The 17,092-nt window shown below is 44.3% G+C and overlaps 1 protein-coding gene across 1 annotated transcript in view; it reads left to right on the forward strand.

The window, feature by feature from the left end:
- The window catches only part of CPXM1 (carboxypeptidase X, M14 family member 1), a 37,702-nt gene extending 23,431 nt beyond the window's left edge, over window positions 1–14,271 (forward strand). Inside the window, exons 8-14 of the mRNA XM_060779464.2 lie at window positions 68–191; window positions 1,736–1,932; window positions 2,942–3,121; window positions 4,632–4,929; window positions 7,655–7,794; window positions 8,858–8,960; window positions 9,371–14,271. Of these exons, the coding sequence (XP_060635447.2) occupies window positions 68–191; window positions 1,736–1,932; window positions 2,942–3,121; window positions 4,632–4,929; window positions 7,655–7,794; window positions 8,858–8,960; window positions 9,371–9,633 (1,305 nt within the window). The 3' untranslated portion in view covers window positions 9,634–14,271. The remainder of the gene's footprint in view (window positions 1–67; window positions 192–1,735; window positions 1,933–2,941; window positions 3,122–4,631; window positions 4,930–7,654; window positions 7,795–8,857; window positions 8,961–9,370) is intronic.
- Window positions 14,272–17,092: the final 2,821 nt, after the last annotated feature.

Here is a 17,092-nt window from a genome sequence, read left to right on the forward strand (position 1 = left end):
TTATCTTCTTTGAACTGGATGATATGGCAGTGTAGATCCAGCCTGAATGACATTTCCTCTCCTGCAGCTGATGAAGAAAGTGAACGATGCGTGCCCCAACATCACACGGGTGTACAGCATCGGGAAGAGCTACCAGGGCCTGAAAATGTACGCCATGGAGATTTCAGATAACCCCGGGCACCACGAAGTCGGTGAGTGACATCAGGCAGACCCTTTTGGGTCAGGTCCAAAGAAACAATGGCTTTTTGTTAGAAGATGAAACCTATGGTGCATCTACACTGTAGAATGAATGGGGTTTGAGGTCACTTTAACTGCCATGCCTGAATGCTATGGAATCACAGGGTGTGTAGTTTTACAAGGTCTCCAGCCTTTCCTCACCAAACTACAACTCCCAGGGTTCCATAGTCTTGAGTCATGGCAGTTGAAGTGGTATCAAACTGCATCCATTCTACAGTGTAGAGAAGGCATGGGCAAACTTGGACCCTCCAGGTGTTTTGGACTTCAACTCCCACAATTCGTAACAGCCAGTTTGAAAATGTTATTTCCTGTTTAATTGTGTGGCCCTTACTTTGAAAGTAGTTGTACTCCAGAAACGTTGTTTTTGTGGCTGCCACAAACAATGTTGATTTGGTTCAAACTCGATAAGAAATAACAAAGTTTTGGCGGTTGATTAAACATTTTCCTTGTTTTTATGATAGAACCAGTTAGGGAATGACATTTATAACCCAGGAACAAAAATTGTGTTAAATAATAATAATAATAATCATAATAATCATAATAATAATAATAATAGAATTGAAAAGACGACAACAAATCCCAAATGTAGACTCTGCAAGGAAGCAGATGAAACAACAGATTCCATCCTGAGCTGCTACAAGAAGATCGTGCAGACAGACTACAAGCAGAGGCACAACACCCTTGCTCAGACGATTCATTGGAACTTGTGCCACAAACACCATCTGCCTGTGACAAAGAACTGGTGGGATCACAAGCCGGAAAAAGTTACATAGAATGAACACGCCAAACTCCTCTGGTACTTCCGGATTCAGACAGACAGAGTTTTGGAGCATAATACTCCTGACCTCACAATCTTGTTAAAAAACAAAGTATGGATCGCCGATGTTGCAATCCCAGGTGACAGCAGGATTGCAGAGAAACAACTGGAAAAGCTGACATGATATGAAGATTTAAAAATCGAACTGCAAAGACTTTGGCACAAACCAGTAAAAGTGGTCCCAGTGGTGATGGACACACTGGGTGCAGTGCCTAAAGACCTTGGCCTGCACTTAAATACAATCGGCGCTAACAAAATTACCATCTGCCAGCTGCAGAAGACCACCTTACTGGGATCTGCACGCATTATTCGCCAATACATCACACAGTCCTAGACACTTGGGAAGGGTCCAACGTGTGATCCAATTCAGCAGCCAGCAGAGTGTCTGCTGTGGACTCATCTTGTTGTGTTTCAAATAATAATAATAATAATAATAATAATAATAATAATGCCAAAACATGTGACAAAGAATGCATTAGATAGTACATGCTACTAGTTTAAAAATTTGCTAATTTGGGGGCTCTGTGGATTGTAGTCCCCAAAAATACCTTTTCCCAGCTGTGGTAACCACTGTACCACAAGGACTATAATGAGCTTTGATAGTTCTAGTTTTAAAATGTTAAAAAAGGCACCCATGGGACTTTCTGGAAGGGCCATGTTGAGGGTTTTGCATTCTTGCAGGAGAACCGGAGTTTCGCTACGTGGCCGGCATGCATGGGAACGAGGTCCTGGGTCGGGAGCTTGTGCTCAACCTCATGGAGTATCTCTGCCACGAATACAAGCAAGGCAACCCTCGCATCCGGAGGCTGGTCACCGAGACCCGAATCCATCTTCTGCCTTCAATGAATCCGGATGGATACGAAACCGCCTACAAGCTGGTGGGTGGAATGGCGTAATGGGGAAGGGCTATTGGGGAATTTTTTTCTGGTTCCTGTGGGTTCTTATTATGTGTCCCAATCAAAGCAGACCCAACGTATGAATGATGAATAATTTCTTTGACTGTGACTTGAATTCTATATATTGAGTATCCCTTATACAAAATAGTTGGGACCAAGGATGCATCTACACCAGGCATGGGCAATCGTTGGCCCTCCAGGCGTTTTGGACTGCAACTCCCACAATTCGTCACAGCCAATTTGGACTGCAACTCCCACAATTCGTCACCTGGTCATGGTGGAAGATGACCGATGGCTCTGCCACCATGTAGACTTCATGATGGAAGGCAACATCATCAACGGGGCCAATTGGTACACTGTTCCCAGAAGTAAGCTAGGTGTTCTGGACTGCAACTCCCACAATTCCTCACAGTCTATTCGCTGTGAGGAATTGTGGGAGTTGCAGTCCAAAACACCTGGAGGGCCAATGTTTGCCCATATCTACTTTAGCATATTTTGGTCCCACACAAATCTGTGGATTTATTGTAACCAGAGGTGGTTTTGCCAGTTCCTTCCTTTGCAATAAGCTGATAAGGAATAGAGGAGGCCAAGGAATGGGACTGGCCATCAGTTGGCCCCTGCTTTGCACTTTACTCACTCCCCCAGCTCTATGTTACTTCATTGCACTAGCCTTGACCCAGCCTTCTCATAGTGTCTAGGCCCACTCTGAAATTATGGCCACTGGTAGTCCAAATTTTGTCCAATGGAAGAGTATTGGAACTGGCTTTTAAATGTATATGACTGTTCTTAATAGTATTATGTTTAAGTTTTGTAATGGTTATTCTGTATATTTTGTTGGCAATTGAATGTTTTGCCTGTTGGAAACCACCCCTCGAGGATATAGAGCAGTATACAAATAACGTATTTATTATTATTATTATTATTATTATTATTATTATTATATTGCAATTACCTGTTCATTTGTGTCCTCCCCCCCTCCCCCCATGGACAGGGCTCTGAGCTCTCTGGCTGGGCCATGGGCCGGTGGACGTATGAAGGCTTTGACCTCAACCACAACTTTGCAGACCTTAACACTGCCTTGTGGGATGCGGAGGACAACGACATGGTGCCCCACGAGTTCCCCAACCACTACATCCCCATCCCAGAATACTACACGTTTCCGAATGCCACGGTGAGCCCAGCATTCCCAAGCATTGAGACATGGTGTCAAACTGCATTAATTCTGCATCGCAAGTGCGACTTGTGGGGACAAGAGAGAGGGCCTTATCTGTGGTGGCCCCCCAGCTCTGGAATTCACTCCCCAGAGATATTAGGCAAGCCCCCACACTGGCAATCTTAAGAAGGAACCTGAAAACCTGGTTATTCCAATGTGCCTTCAATGATTGAATGTAAGATACTCCCTGACCAAATTTCACACAAATGACCTCAGAAGCACTTTATTTTATGGCTCGTGCAATTAATTCCTTCCTCAACCCGGATCTCCCTCCCCAATAATTTCAATTTCCCAATCTCCCAGTGTTTTAACATTTTTATCCTTAAATTTGGTCCTGCCCCATGTAATCCTGTGTGTTTAATGTCTAATTTCATATTGCTGTGTCGCTTATTATATTGGTTTTGCATTTTATGTTTTTTATTTTCTCGTTCTATTATGTTTTGGTGTTATACTGTGTTATGCTTTTGTGTAATGTTGTGTTTACTGTACTGATGGGCATGGCCTCATGTAAGCCACCCCGAGTCTCCCTGGGGGAGATGGAGCAGGGTATAAATAAAGTATTATTATTATTATTATTATTATTATTATTATTATTATTAATTCTACAGTGTGGGTGCACCCTTAGACCTCTTCTACACTGCCATATAATCCAGATTATCAAAGCAGGTGATCCATATTACCTGCTTTGAACTGGATTATATGAATCTACACTGCCATATAATCCAATTCAAAGCAGATAATCTGGATTTTATATGACAGTGTAGAAGGGGCTTTAGTCATATATTACAAAATGAAACCATCAAAATGGTGCAAAAAAACTGTTCAATTTTGCAGGGCTGTGGGTTGGTCCTCCTTTTGTTTGTTTTTCCCATGACACCTGGCTTGAAAACAGTTCATGTGAAAAGGATGTACCCTACCATATAAAATCCAGAGTATCTGCTTTGAATTGGATTATATGGCAGTGTAGACTCATATAATCCAATTCAAGCAGACAATATGGATTATCTTCTTTGATCATGTGGATTACATAGGAGCCCCCGATGGCGCAGTGGGTTAAACCCCTGGACTGAAGACCGACAGGTCGCAGGTTCAAATCCAGGGAGAGGCGGATGAGCTCCCTCTATCAGCTCCAGCTCCTCATGCAGGGACATGAGAGAAGCCTCCCACAAGGATGATAAAACATCAAATCATCCGGGCGTCCCCTGGGCAACGTGCTTGCAGACGGCCAATTCTCTCACACCAGAAGTGACTTGCAGATTCTCAAGTCTTTTCTGACACGACAAAAAAAAATCTGGATTACATGGCAGTGTAGAAGGGGCCTTAGTAGACTATAAACTGAACATGAGACATCAGTGGCCCCTTCTACACAGCCAGATATTCCAGGTTATCAAAGGGGAAAATCCACATTCTTTTATGTGAAGGGACAAAAGTTGCACATGCCTGCCTTATTGCTTTCCCATTCACACAGGTCGCCCCAGAGACTCGGGCAGTCATAAACTGGATGCAGCGCTACCCATTCATGCTGAGTGCCAACCTGCACGGCGGAGAGCTGGTGGTGACGTACCCCTTCGACATGACCCGCACCTACTGGAAGGCCCAGGAGCTCACGCCCACGGCTGATGATGCCGTCTTCCGCTGGCTGGCCACTGTTTATGCCACCTCCAACCTGGTCATGGTGGAAGATGACCGACGACTCTGCCACCACGAGGACTTCATGAGAGAAGGCAACATCATCAACGGGGCCAACTGGCACACCGTTCCCGGAAGTAAGTAAGGTTGACTCCTTTCTAGGTTCAAGTCGGAACTATCTAAGGTGCTGAACCCTTACAAATAATTGGGTGTCTCAGCTGGGCTCTTTTAAAAGTTTGGACTGAAAGCCAGAGCAGATTTAGAAACTCACATTGACACCCAACCTGCTTTTGCATGATCTCAGGTTCTAGCAACATTAAGTCTGAGCTTTAATTGGCCTTTCTAAAGTTCGTTTTACCAACATTCATTCTTTCTAGGTTCAAACCTGAGCTCTCCAAGGTGCTGAACCTTTAAAATGAATTGGGCACCTTGGATGTGTCAGATAGATAATGCTGTGTTAGATAGACATGCATTGTCTGTAACTCCAGTTTGTGAAAAATACAGTTCTAATAGACATGTGGCCACAGCACATTCCACCGAAGGGTTAAGCAAGTGGAGATGTGGATCTAGAGTGGCAGGTGAATCATGACCATGTGGCAGGCATGATGAGAGTTGTGTCATTTCCTGTGGTCCCTGTGGTATAAAAGGAAGTGGCAGACATGTGCGGATCTTCTTGCCATGATGATCTCTTGCCATGATGATCTTTTGTCATGTACGTGTCTTGCTATAGTCATTGCTTCTTGTTGTGTGGTTGTGAGTATATCTCTGTATATACTGATAGCAGACCTGATGTAAATAGTTGTACATATAGCAATGAGTGAAGAATAAAGTATCCAAAAGGAGTCTGGATGAACGCCAGAGCTCAATTGTCTTATTAAAGCAGTGAGTGGCAAACAAGATCAGAGGTTGTGCTGCAAATCTCTACTAACTACAGATAAAGACTCTGCTGTGTTTTGGTTCAAGTCAACTGCTTGCCTTGAGACAATTAGTCCCGTGTGTAGCTCAGGGAGGACATAAAAGAAGAGAATAATTTATGTACCTACCTAGCAGGTGTTTTGTTTGTTTATTTACCCAGTGATAGGATGGTCTTTTAAAGTTCAAACAGAAAGCTGGAATGGATTTACCAACTCTTATTGACACCCAACCTGCTTTTGCATGGCTTTAAACCTCAGCATCATTAAGTCAGAGCTATCTAAGATGCTGAACTGTACCATTAAAAAAATTGAATATCTTGAATTTTCTTTTTTAAAGTTCAGACTAAAAGCCAGAGCAGATATATCTGTTGGAATTCAGCCCCACACTGCCCAAGTCTGCAGTACTCTCTCTACTCTGTGTGTTTGAAGAGATGTAGTGTTTGGAGATTTTTCCTCTTGTTTTGGAATTTAGAAGTCACAGAGTTTGATAGAAGCTTAGACCCAATTCTTTCCTATCAAGGAATGTAGTTCTTATTTGTAAATAAACCTTTTGGTAAAGATTGAAATCTGCATTTTTGCCTGCTAAGCTCAACATTATTTTGCAGCCACACAACACTTCACCTTTCTGGTTGCTGACTGCTTGCTGACACCTTTCTGCTTGCTGACTGCTCAATTAAGTATCCTTTCTGTAATTTTGGGTGTCCTGCTGTTTTGAGGTTTTCCTAACAATATCAACCCACATTGATATCCAGTCTTCCATCTACCTGTAACACTTAGGCATGACCTTAGATTCCAGCATCATTAATTCAGAGCTATCCAAGGTGCTGAACTGTCACCTTAAAAAAGATCTGGGCTTCTTGAATCAGCTCTTTAAGCTCCAGTTTACATGTATTGTATTGGTATATTCAGCCTCCACATTTGCAAGGTTGACATTTGCAGATTTTATTATTTGTAGATTGGATTGAAAGAATCGCTAGGTCCTCCAATGCAATTTTTTTATTATTATTATTATTAGATGCACTTATTGACCGCCATTCTCAGCCCTTACGGGCGACTCACGGCGGTGTACAGTACACATAAAAAGACATAAAAAGACAGTTACAGAGGCCAGTATCAACAACATATGACTATACAACAAATACAAACTACATAAAAATCCGCTTCGTCTCTTAGTAGAATCATAGCCAGTCTCATTTTCCTTGTACCATTCCAGTTCTCATTACCGTAATGTTGTTGCTTAGCACTTAATTAAATGCCCTCTCGAACAGCCAGGTCTTAAGGCTTTTTCGAAAGGACATGAGGGAGGGCGCCTGTCTGATGTGTGCCGGGAGAGTGTTCCACAGCCGGGGGGCCACCACCGAGAAGGCCCTCTCCCTCGTCCCCGCCAGCCGTGCCTGTGATGCAATTTTGCTGTCAGCTTCCTACAGATATTGACCATAGAGTCATGCTGGGGAACCTAAAAATTCTTAGAGAGATGTTCAGTTCAGATTTTTTAAGCATAGCAATTTCATTATTTGCAGTTTTTCACTTTCATGAGACTCCTGTGCTTCTGAGTGAATATGCAGGGCTGATTACACTTACAAGGCTAAAACTCTGTGCTAATGTGCATGTCCTCTGGTCAGTGCTGTCCTTCTCATCCAGTGATGATGAGGCTTCGAGTCACATGGATTCGTCTGCATTACAAGCATGTACTGTTGCTTTTGCTGCTGTTTTTTATAGTTGCTCATTTTTACTCATTTTTTTGGTATTTTAACACTTGATAGGTCTGGTATGGGAGAATGTCCATGGGGAGATAATTGTGTGTAATTGCATGAATATCTCTTTGTGCATTAATACCATAGTGTAGCTGCACCCCCGGTTACCAGTAAGATTGCAACTCACTGCTGAAGTTATCTGGTGTGGTTAAATCACCACTTGCTCTGGGTGTTTCTTTGCTCTCCTGCCTCAGGTATGAACGACTTCAGCTACCTTCACACAAACTGCTTTGAGATCACAATCGAGTTATCTTGTGACAAGTTCCCCCACGAGTCAGAGTTGCCCCAGGAATGGGAAAACAACAAGGAATCTTTACTGTTGTACATGGAACAGGTAGGAAGAAGTGGGGTGGGTGCCAGCCACCTTGGCACAGTTTGCTAAAATCAAGGGGTTACGGTTTAACCACCCTTGTTCTGAAATGTCCAGGCTTGTGAACCACCCAGTTATTTGTTGTGCACCTGATCTATTGTGACCTAAAGACAAAACCATCCCAGTTTTTTTTTTTTTGCAAGGGTTGTTCATCTTTTGCCTTTGTCTTCCTCTGAAGCTGAGAGAATGGAGATGCATCTACTCCATAGAATTAATGCACTTTGTCAGCACCTTAAGTGCTGGAGCCCCCGGTAGCACAGTGGGTTAAACCCTGTGCCGGCAGGACTGAAGACCGACAGGTCGCAGGTTCGAATCCGGGGAGAGGTGGATGAGCTCCCTCTACCAGCTCCAGCTCCTCATGCCGGGACATGAGAGAAGCCTCCCACAAGGATGATAAAAACATCAAATCATCCTGGCATCCCCTGGGCAACGTCCTTGCAGACGGCCAATTCTTTCACACCAGAAGTGACTTGCAGTTTCTCAAGTCGCTCCTGACACAACAACAACAAAAAATACCCTTAAGTGCTGTGGCTCAGTGCTATGGGATCTTTGAAGTTGTAGTTTGGTGAAGCACCACTGCTCTTTGGCAGTGAAAGCTTTGTAAAACTACAACTCCGATAAATCTGTAGCATGGTGACATGGTCGTTAAGTAGTGTCAAACTGTATTGATTTTATAGTGTAGATGAATCCAATGACTTGACCAAGTGGGTCAAGGCTGAGCAGAGATTTAAACCTTGTCTCTCCAGAGTCATAGTCCTATGTTTACACCACTGCCGGACTCCAAACCAACCAGTAGATCACCTTTTTCTTGCAACACCAAAATGATGGCTTCTAATAGATGCGTCCTGGAATATTAAATCATCTTTCGTATAGGCACTCTTTAACATGGATTTTATTTGGCTTTTTTGCAAAGTCTCTGGGGCCTTGCTCAGTCCCGTCCCCCCCACCCCACCCCGGGAGTGCTGTGCCTTATATTTCCATTACCAGTCCTTTCCAATGGATGCACTAACCTACCATGTCCTTACAGACCCGCAGGGGCATTAAGGGGATAGTTCGGGACAAAGACACCGAAGAAGGCATTGCGGACGCCATTATTTCCGTCGATGGTATCAACCATGACATAAGGACAGGTAACGTTTACAACATCCAACTCTCCCCTTTGAGTTGCATTAAATTTTGGCAGGAAAAAAATGAAAAGTACAGATATAAGATGGGATTTAAGGAGTCACAAGCTGAACAGGAGCCAACAGTGTGGAATTCCTTATTTAAAAACAAAACACCAAAGCAGCATCCCCTTTTGCTTGAACTTGGTACTAAGGTTACAGTATTACGCAAATCTAATGCACGCCTTAATTTTGGGTAGGTAATTTAGCCAAAACAGATAGGGATTAGATTTGAGTAAATACGGTACATTTCAGCATAGTTCCTGTTGTTGTCTTAGGGCAACTCTTTGGCCTTTTCTCTTCCCAAAGCCTGTGGACACTGAATTGCCCCATATTCTCAAAGCGATGTTCCAATGCTGCTTTTCTTTCCTTTGCAGCTTTTGATGGTGACTACTGGCGCCTGCTGAACCCTGGGGAGTACGAGGTGACAGCTGCGGCTGAGGGCTACCACTCGGTGACCCGCAGTTGCCGTGTCTCTTACGAGGACCACCCCACTGTCTGCGACTTCCGCCTGACCAAGACGCCCAAGCAGCGGCTGCGGGAGATCCTCTCCAAAGGCGGGAAGGTCCCCAAGGACTTGGTCTTGCGCCTCCGCCAGCTGAGGCTGCGCAAGCTGCGCTCCCAGAAGCGGGACCAGTGAGAAAGAGGACCGGCCTCCAAATCCAGAACTGACCATTTCTAGAATCATTCCAGGACCAGAAACACAAAAGTGCCATTCGATGCCACCATCTCTTATCACAGCAGCAGCCTCTTTCCTCAACCTGAGCAGACATGCTCAACAAATAATCATGTGCAATTTCTGCATTTGGGGAAAACCGACCCTGGGCAACTGTGTATGGGGAGATTTATGTTCTCTCTACCTCTGCCCTTTTTCCCAGGCAATTGTCAAGTAGAAGCTGGTGGGTACTGGAGGATATTGGTTCATAGAATGGAAATGCAGCTAGCCTGGACTCCAAGGGGAAACAAACCATTGGTAACCAAACCCTCATTTATTTTTCACTCAAAGATGATTAGATGGTATGAAGTGGTGACACAGAACTGTGCAAGTCGAATGTTCACTTGCACAGCGCAAGTAAAATGTTCACTTGCACAGCACAAGTAGAATGTTAGCTTACACAGCGCAAGTAGAATCTTTGCTTGCACAACACAAGTAGAATCTTCACTTGCGCAGCACAAGTAAAATCTTTGCTTGCACGACACAAGTAGAATCTTCGCTTTCACAGCACAAGTACAATCTTCGCTTGCACAACGCAAGTACAATCTTCGCTTGCACAGCGCAAGTAGAATCTTCGCTTGCACGACACAAGTAGAATCTTCACTTGCACAGCGCAAGTACAATCTTCGCTTGCACAATGCAAGTACAATATTCGCTTGCACAGCGCAAGTAGAATCTTCGCTTGCACAGCGCAAGTACAATCTTCGCTTGCACAGCGCAAGTACAATCTTCGCTTGCACAACGCAAGTAGAATCTTCGCTTGCACAACGCAAGTAGAATCTTCGCTTGCACAGCACAAGTAGAATCTTCGCTTGCACAGCACAAGTAGAAAGTTTGCTTGCACAGTGCAAGTAGAATCTTTGCTTGCACAACGCAAGTAGAATCTTCGCTTTCACAGCACAAGTACAATCTTCGCTTGCACAGCGCAAGTAGAATCTTCGCTTGCACGACACAAGTAGAATCTTCACTTGCACAGCGCAAGTACAATCTTCGCTTGCACAATGCAAGTACAATATTCGCTTGCACAGCGCAAGTAGAATCTTCGCTTGCACAGCACAAGTAGAATCTTCGCTTGCACAGCGCAAGTAGAAAGTTTGCTTGCACGGCGCAAGTAGAATCTTTGCTTGCATGACACAAGTAGAATCTTCACTTGCACGGCGCAAGTAGAATGTTTGCTTGCACAGCGCAAGTAGAATCTTTGCTTGCACAACACAAGTAGAATCTTCGCTTTCACAGCACAAGTACAATCTTCGCTTGCACAACGCAAGTACAATCTTCGCTTGCACAGCGCAAGTAGAATCTTCGCTTGCACGACACAAGTAGAATCTTCACTTGCACAGCGCAAGTACAATCTTCGCTTGCACAATGCAAGTACAATATTCGCTTGCACAGCGCAAGTAGAATCTTCGCTTGCACAGCACAAGTAGAATCTTCGCTTGCACAACGCAAGTAGAATCTTCGCTTGCACAGCACAAGTAGAATCTTCGCTTGCACAGCACAAGTAGAAAGTTTGCTTGCACAGCGCAAGTAGAATCTTCGCTTGCACAGCACAAGTAGAATCTTCGCTTGCACAGCGCAAGTAGAAAGTTTGCTTGCACGGCGCAAGTAGAATCTTTGCTTGCATGACACAAGTAGAATCTTCACTTGCACGGCGCAAGTAGAATGTTTGCTTGCACAGCGCAAGTAGAATCTTTGCTTGCACAACACAAGTAGAATCTTCGCTTTCACAGCACAAGTACAATCTTCGCTTGCACAACGCAAGTACAATCTTCGCTTGCACAGCGCAAGTAGAATCTTCGCTTGCACGACACAAGTAGAATCTTCACTTGCACAGCGCAAGTACAATCTTCGCTTGCACAATGCAAGTACAATATTCGCTTGCACAGCGCAAGTAGAATCTTCGCTTGCACAGCACAAGTAGAATCTTCGCTTGCACAACGCAAGTAGAATCTTCGCTTGCACAGCACAAGTAGAATCTTCGCTTGCACAACGCAAGTAGAATCTTCGCTTGCACAGCACAAGTAGAAAGTTTGCTTGCACAGCGCAAGTAGAATCTTCGCTTGCACAGCACAAGTAGAATCTTCGCTTGCACAGCGCAAGTAGAAAGTTTGCTTGCATGACACAAGTAGAATCTTTGCTTGCATGACACAAGTAGAATCTTCGCTTTCACAGCACAAGTACAATCTTCGCTTGCACAACGCAAGTACAATCTTCGCTTGCACAGCGCAAGTAGAATCTTCGCTTGCACGACACAAGTAGAATCTTCACTTGCACAGCGCAAGTACAATCTTCGCTTGCACAATGCAAGTACAATATTCGCTTGCACAGCGCAAGTAGAATCTTCGCTTGCACAGCACAAGTAGAATCTTCGCTTGCACAACGCAAGTAGAATCTTCGCTTGCACAGCACAAGTAGAATCTTCGCTTGCACAACGCAAGTAGAATCTTCGCTTGCACAGCACAAGTAGAATCTTCGCTTGCACAGCACAAGTAGAAAGTTTGCTTGCACAGCGCAAGTAGAATCTTCGCTTGCACAGCACAAGTAGAATCTTCGCTTGCACAGCGCAAGTAGAAAGTTTGCTTGCACGGCGCAAGTAGAATCTTTGCTTGCATGACACAAGTAGAATCTTCACTTGCACGGCGCAAGTAGAAAGTTTGCTTGCACAGCGCAAGTAGAATCTTTGCTTGCACAACACAAGTAGAATCTTCGCTTTCACAGCACAAGTACAATCTTCGCTTGCACAACGCAAGTACAATCTTCGCTTGCACAGCGCAAGTAGAATCTTCGCTTGCACGACACAAGTAGAATCTTCACTTGCACAGCGCAAGTACAATCTTCGCTTGCACAATGCAAGTACAATATTCGCTTGCACAGCGCAAGTAGAATCTTCGCTTGCACAGCACAAGTAGAATCTTCGCTTGCACAGCGCAAGTAGAAAGTTTGCTTGCACGGCGCAAGTAGAATCTTTGCTTGCATGACACAAGTAGAATCTTCACTTGCACGGCGCAAGTAGAATGTTTGCTTGCACAGCGCAAGTAGAATCTTTGCGTGCACAACGCAAGTAGAATCTTCACTTGCACAGCGCAAGTAGAATCTTCGCCTGTATAGCGCAAGTAGAATGTTTGCCTGCACAGCGCAAGTAGAATGTTCATTTGCGCTGTGTAATTGGAATGTTTGCTTGCTGAAGGTTAAACATTGGTGCTCGTCCCTTTAATAGATACCTAAGTCAGTGCCTTTCAAGTGTGGTTTTCTCCTCTGTTAGGAAAAGCCACATCTACCAATGGAACTTCTAAAGGGACAAGAATTATCTTGAGTACTAACAGCCCAAGCAAAGACAGAAACCCTTTGCTTGAGGAAATTCTTATTTCAGAGTCCAGTGTATTCTGTGGTGAAAAGTCAGAAGGGAGGACCAAAGGTCTACCAGTCAAACCCCATTCTGCCACATACACCATCTATGCCAGTGGTTCTCAACCTGTGGATCCCCAGATGTTTTGGCCTTCAACTCCCAGAAATCCTAACAGCTGGTAAACTGGCTGGGATTTCTGGGAGTTGTAGGTCAAAACACCTGGGGAGCCACAGGTTGAGAGCCACTGGTCTAAGCGTTCCTAATCAACCATAAATAGCATAATTGCACATTCTTAATTCAGGAAATCCAAAGTCTACAACAATGTGAGTCTCCCTTTGAAAAATGCAACTTTCCCCAATCAGATACCATTTGGAATACATTAGATTGCAGTTCTCATCATCCCTGAGCAAGTTGTGTTTACCATTACTGGAAAAGTCTTTGGAGACAGTTTTAAATCAGATCCCACTATGGCCCCATCTACACTGTCATATAAAATCCAGATTATCTAGGTTATATGGCAGACTCATATAATCCAGTTCAAAGCAGATAATCTGGATTTTATATGGCAATGTAGGTGGAGCCTAAGTCTTAAGTCATGAACTGTATACTAGTGCATTTCTCTGCTAAAACTAAGATGGTAGTATCCCATTCCAAAAGGGGTGTCTACACCGTAGAAATAATGCGGTTTAACACAACTTCCAAGTAACATGGCTCAATGCTATGGAATTCTGGAAGTTATGCTTTTACAAGATCAAAGACGATTGCTGCCTTTCCAAATTACAACTCCTAAAATCCTATATCATTGAGCCATGGCAATTGAAGAGGCATCAAACTGCATGAGTGTGGGTGCAGCCAAAATGTTGGAAACTTATGGTTGAGTGTAAACCATGCTTTCCACATATTCTCTCCAGTACATTGTATTATATCTTTCAATATAAGCAAGAGCGGTGGTTGTGGTGGTGATGGGAATCAGAGCTTGGAAAGGTTGCTTTGCCAACTCTGGATCATGGGCATGCATGGAAACCAATGGCATCTCCCCTCCTGCTGGACGGGCCCTGATCGGAAGGTGCCATGGATTAAAGTTTTAGGAGAAGAGGAAGATGCAACTGTTTTTGTAAATAAATTTAAATGCTGGCATTGCAGTGCCCTTGCTAGCCAAGGGGCATTTCGACCGAGTCTTTCTGAATAAATATTGTTTGATATTTAACCTTCCAAAATGTCCCTTGTGTAGATTTGGCTTATTTATCACGCATCTTTTCCCTGGAATTGGTTCATTCCAAATTAGACAGTTTGAGGTCGAATTTAAACTAGGACCACGGTTAAAGAGGGCCTATGCCCGGTGAGCATACCTCTGAGGATGCTTGCCATAGATGCAGGCGAAACGTCAGGAGAGAATGCCTCTAGAACATGGCCATATAGCCGAAAAAAACCTACAACAACCCAGTGATTCCGGCCATGAAAGCCTTTGACAAAACAGTGGTAAAGTTTCTGTTTATTTGCATTTACAACCTCCAACACAGGCATATATACACTCCACTTACTTCATTGCAAACAGAACCTTTGAAGGTGCCTTTAGCCACAGATACAGGTGAAACTTCAGGAGAGAATGCTTCTGGAATGGAGGGCGAAAGACAGAAACATGCCAAGAGGAAGGTGCATCAAGCCAACCCCAACCGAGACCACCTTCCACCTGGAAATCAATGCCCTCACTGCGGGAGAACATGCAGGTCAAGAATGGGGCTCCACAGTCACCTACAGACCCACCAGTACTGTGTTGTCGCACGCTGGGCCTGTGCATATGACTGTAGACAGGACATAAATTCTGTGTGCCCAACGGGACGCCGGGGCTGCCTCAGATTAAAGGCCCTTGGACCTCCCCAAAACAAAGTTCTGTAGAGGCTTAAAGTAAGTCCAACAAAGTTCTTTATTGATGAAAACAAACAGGTACTTTAAAGCTTTCTTAACAGTCTATTGCAGTGTTTCTCAACCTGGGGGTCGGGACCCCCGGAGGGGTCGCAAGGGGATGTCAGAGGGGTCATCAAAGACCATCAGAAAACACAGTATTTTCTGTTGGTCAAGGGGTTTCTGTGTGGGAAGTTTGGCCCAATTCTGTTGTTGGTGGGGTTCAGAATGCTCTTTGATTGTAGGTGAACTATACATCTCAGCAACTACAACTCCCAAATGCCAAGGTCTATTTCCCCCAAACTCCACCTGTGTCCATATTTGGAAATATTGAGTATTTGTGCCAAGTTTGGTCCAGATCCATCATTGTTTGAGTCCACAGTGCTCTCTGGATGCAGGTGAACTACAACTCCAAAACTCAAGGTCAATGCCCACCAAACTCTTCTAGTATTTTCCATTGGTCATGTGAGTTCTTTGTGCCAAGTTTGGTTCAATTCCATCGTTGGTGGAGTTCAGAATTCTCTTTGATTGTAGGTAAACTATAAATCCCAGCAACTGCAACTCCCAAATGACAAAATCAATTCCCCCCAACTCCTCCAGTATTCAAACTTGGGTGTATCGGGTATTTGTGCCAAATTAGGTCCAGTTAAGGAAAATACATCCTCCATATCAGATATTCGCATTATGATTCAGAACAGTTGCAAAATTACAGTGATAAAGTAGCAATAAAAATAATGTTATGGTTAGGGGTCACCACAACACGAGGAACTGTATTAAGGGGTCAAGGCATTAGGAAGGTTGAGAAACACTGGTCTATTGGCTCTTGCAATCTTGTTCACTGGGAACAGGCACCATCTTCATAACTGTATTCTAACTAATGGGGAAATCCTTAACTTCTAATCTGGGCAGTCTGTACTTGCCTCTGTTGGCGTGGAGCCCCTGCACCCGGTACCAACTGCGTCTGGCTTCCGCAAGCGACCCTTACCAAGCAGAGCTTTGTAGACTTCCAGGGGAAAAGAAGGAGTTCAGGTTTAGGTGATGACTGGCTGAAATCCCTCAGCAAAGGAGCTGTAAGGCTGCAAAATCCTCAGCCAAGCTGTGGGCCTTTTCTCCCCGGCCAAGCTGCAGGGCTGTATAACCCCGGCCAAGCTATAAAGCTGTATGTCTCCCGGCCAAGCCGTAGAAAACGAAGCTTTCTACAGGAGTTCTTGGTTTCATGTCCTGTGAAAGGCTTCTCTGTGTGGACTGACTCAAAAAAGGCTCCTATTCCCTCCAAAACTCAAAAAGGGGCGGGACCAGGGAACCTAACGATAATTGACAGGTGGCTTGCCCTATGATTGCAAACTATAACAGCAAGCCAGCCTGCTGCAAAATCCCAAGCCTGGGATTGCAAACAAACATTTAATGCAAAGCAAACAGAATTGGAGCTCCTGGTACAGCTGTACCAGCACAAGTACACTGATCTTGGAAGACTATCCTGCTCGGATAACGAGGGATCGCCTAAGTCAGTGGTTCTCAACCTTGCTAATGCCGTGACCCCTTAATGCAGTTCCATCTGTTGTGGTGACCCCCAACCATGATATTGTTTTCTTTGCTACTTGATACCTGTCATTTTAGTACTGTTATAACTCGTAATGTAAATATCCGATATGCAGGATGTATTTTCATTCACTGGACTAAATTGAGCACAAATACCCAATATGCCCAAATGTGAATGCTACTGAGGTTGGGGTGGGGGGGGGGGGGGAGGGAGGATTAATTTTGTAATTTGGGAGTTGTAGTTGATGGGACATAGTTCACCTATAATCAAAAAGTATTCTGAACTCCACCAGCGATGGATTTAAACCGAACTTGGCACAAAGAACTCCCATGACCAACAGAAAACACTGGAAGGGTTTTGTGGGCATTGACCTTGAGTTTGGGAGTTGTAGTTCACCTATATCCAGAGGAGCACTGTGGATTCATGCAATGATGGATCTGGACCAAACTTGGCATGAATACTCAGTATGCCCAAATGTGAACACTGGTAGAGTCTGGGGAAAATAGACCTTGACATTTGGGAGTTGTAGTTGCTGGGATTTATAGTTCACCTACAATCAAAGAGCATTCTGAACTCGACCAACAATAGAGTTGGGT

This window comes from Anolis sagrei, chromosome 5 (assembly GCF_037176765.1).
Source record: "Anolis sagrei isolate rAnoSag1 chromosome 5, rAnoSag1.mat, whole genome shotgun sequence".
NCBI classification, from domain to species: Eukaryota; Metazoa; Chordata; class Lepidosauria; order Squamata; family Dactyloidae; genus Anolis; species Anolis sagrei.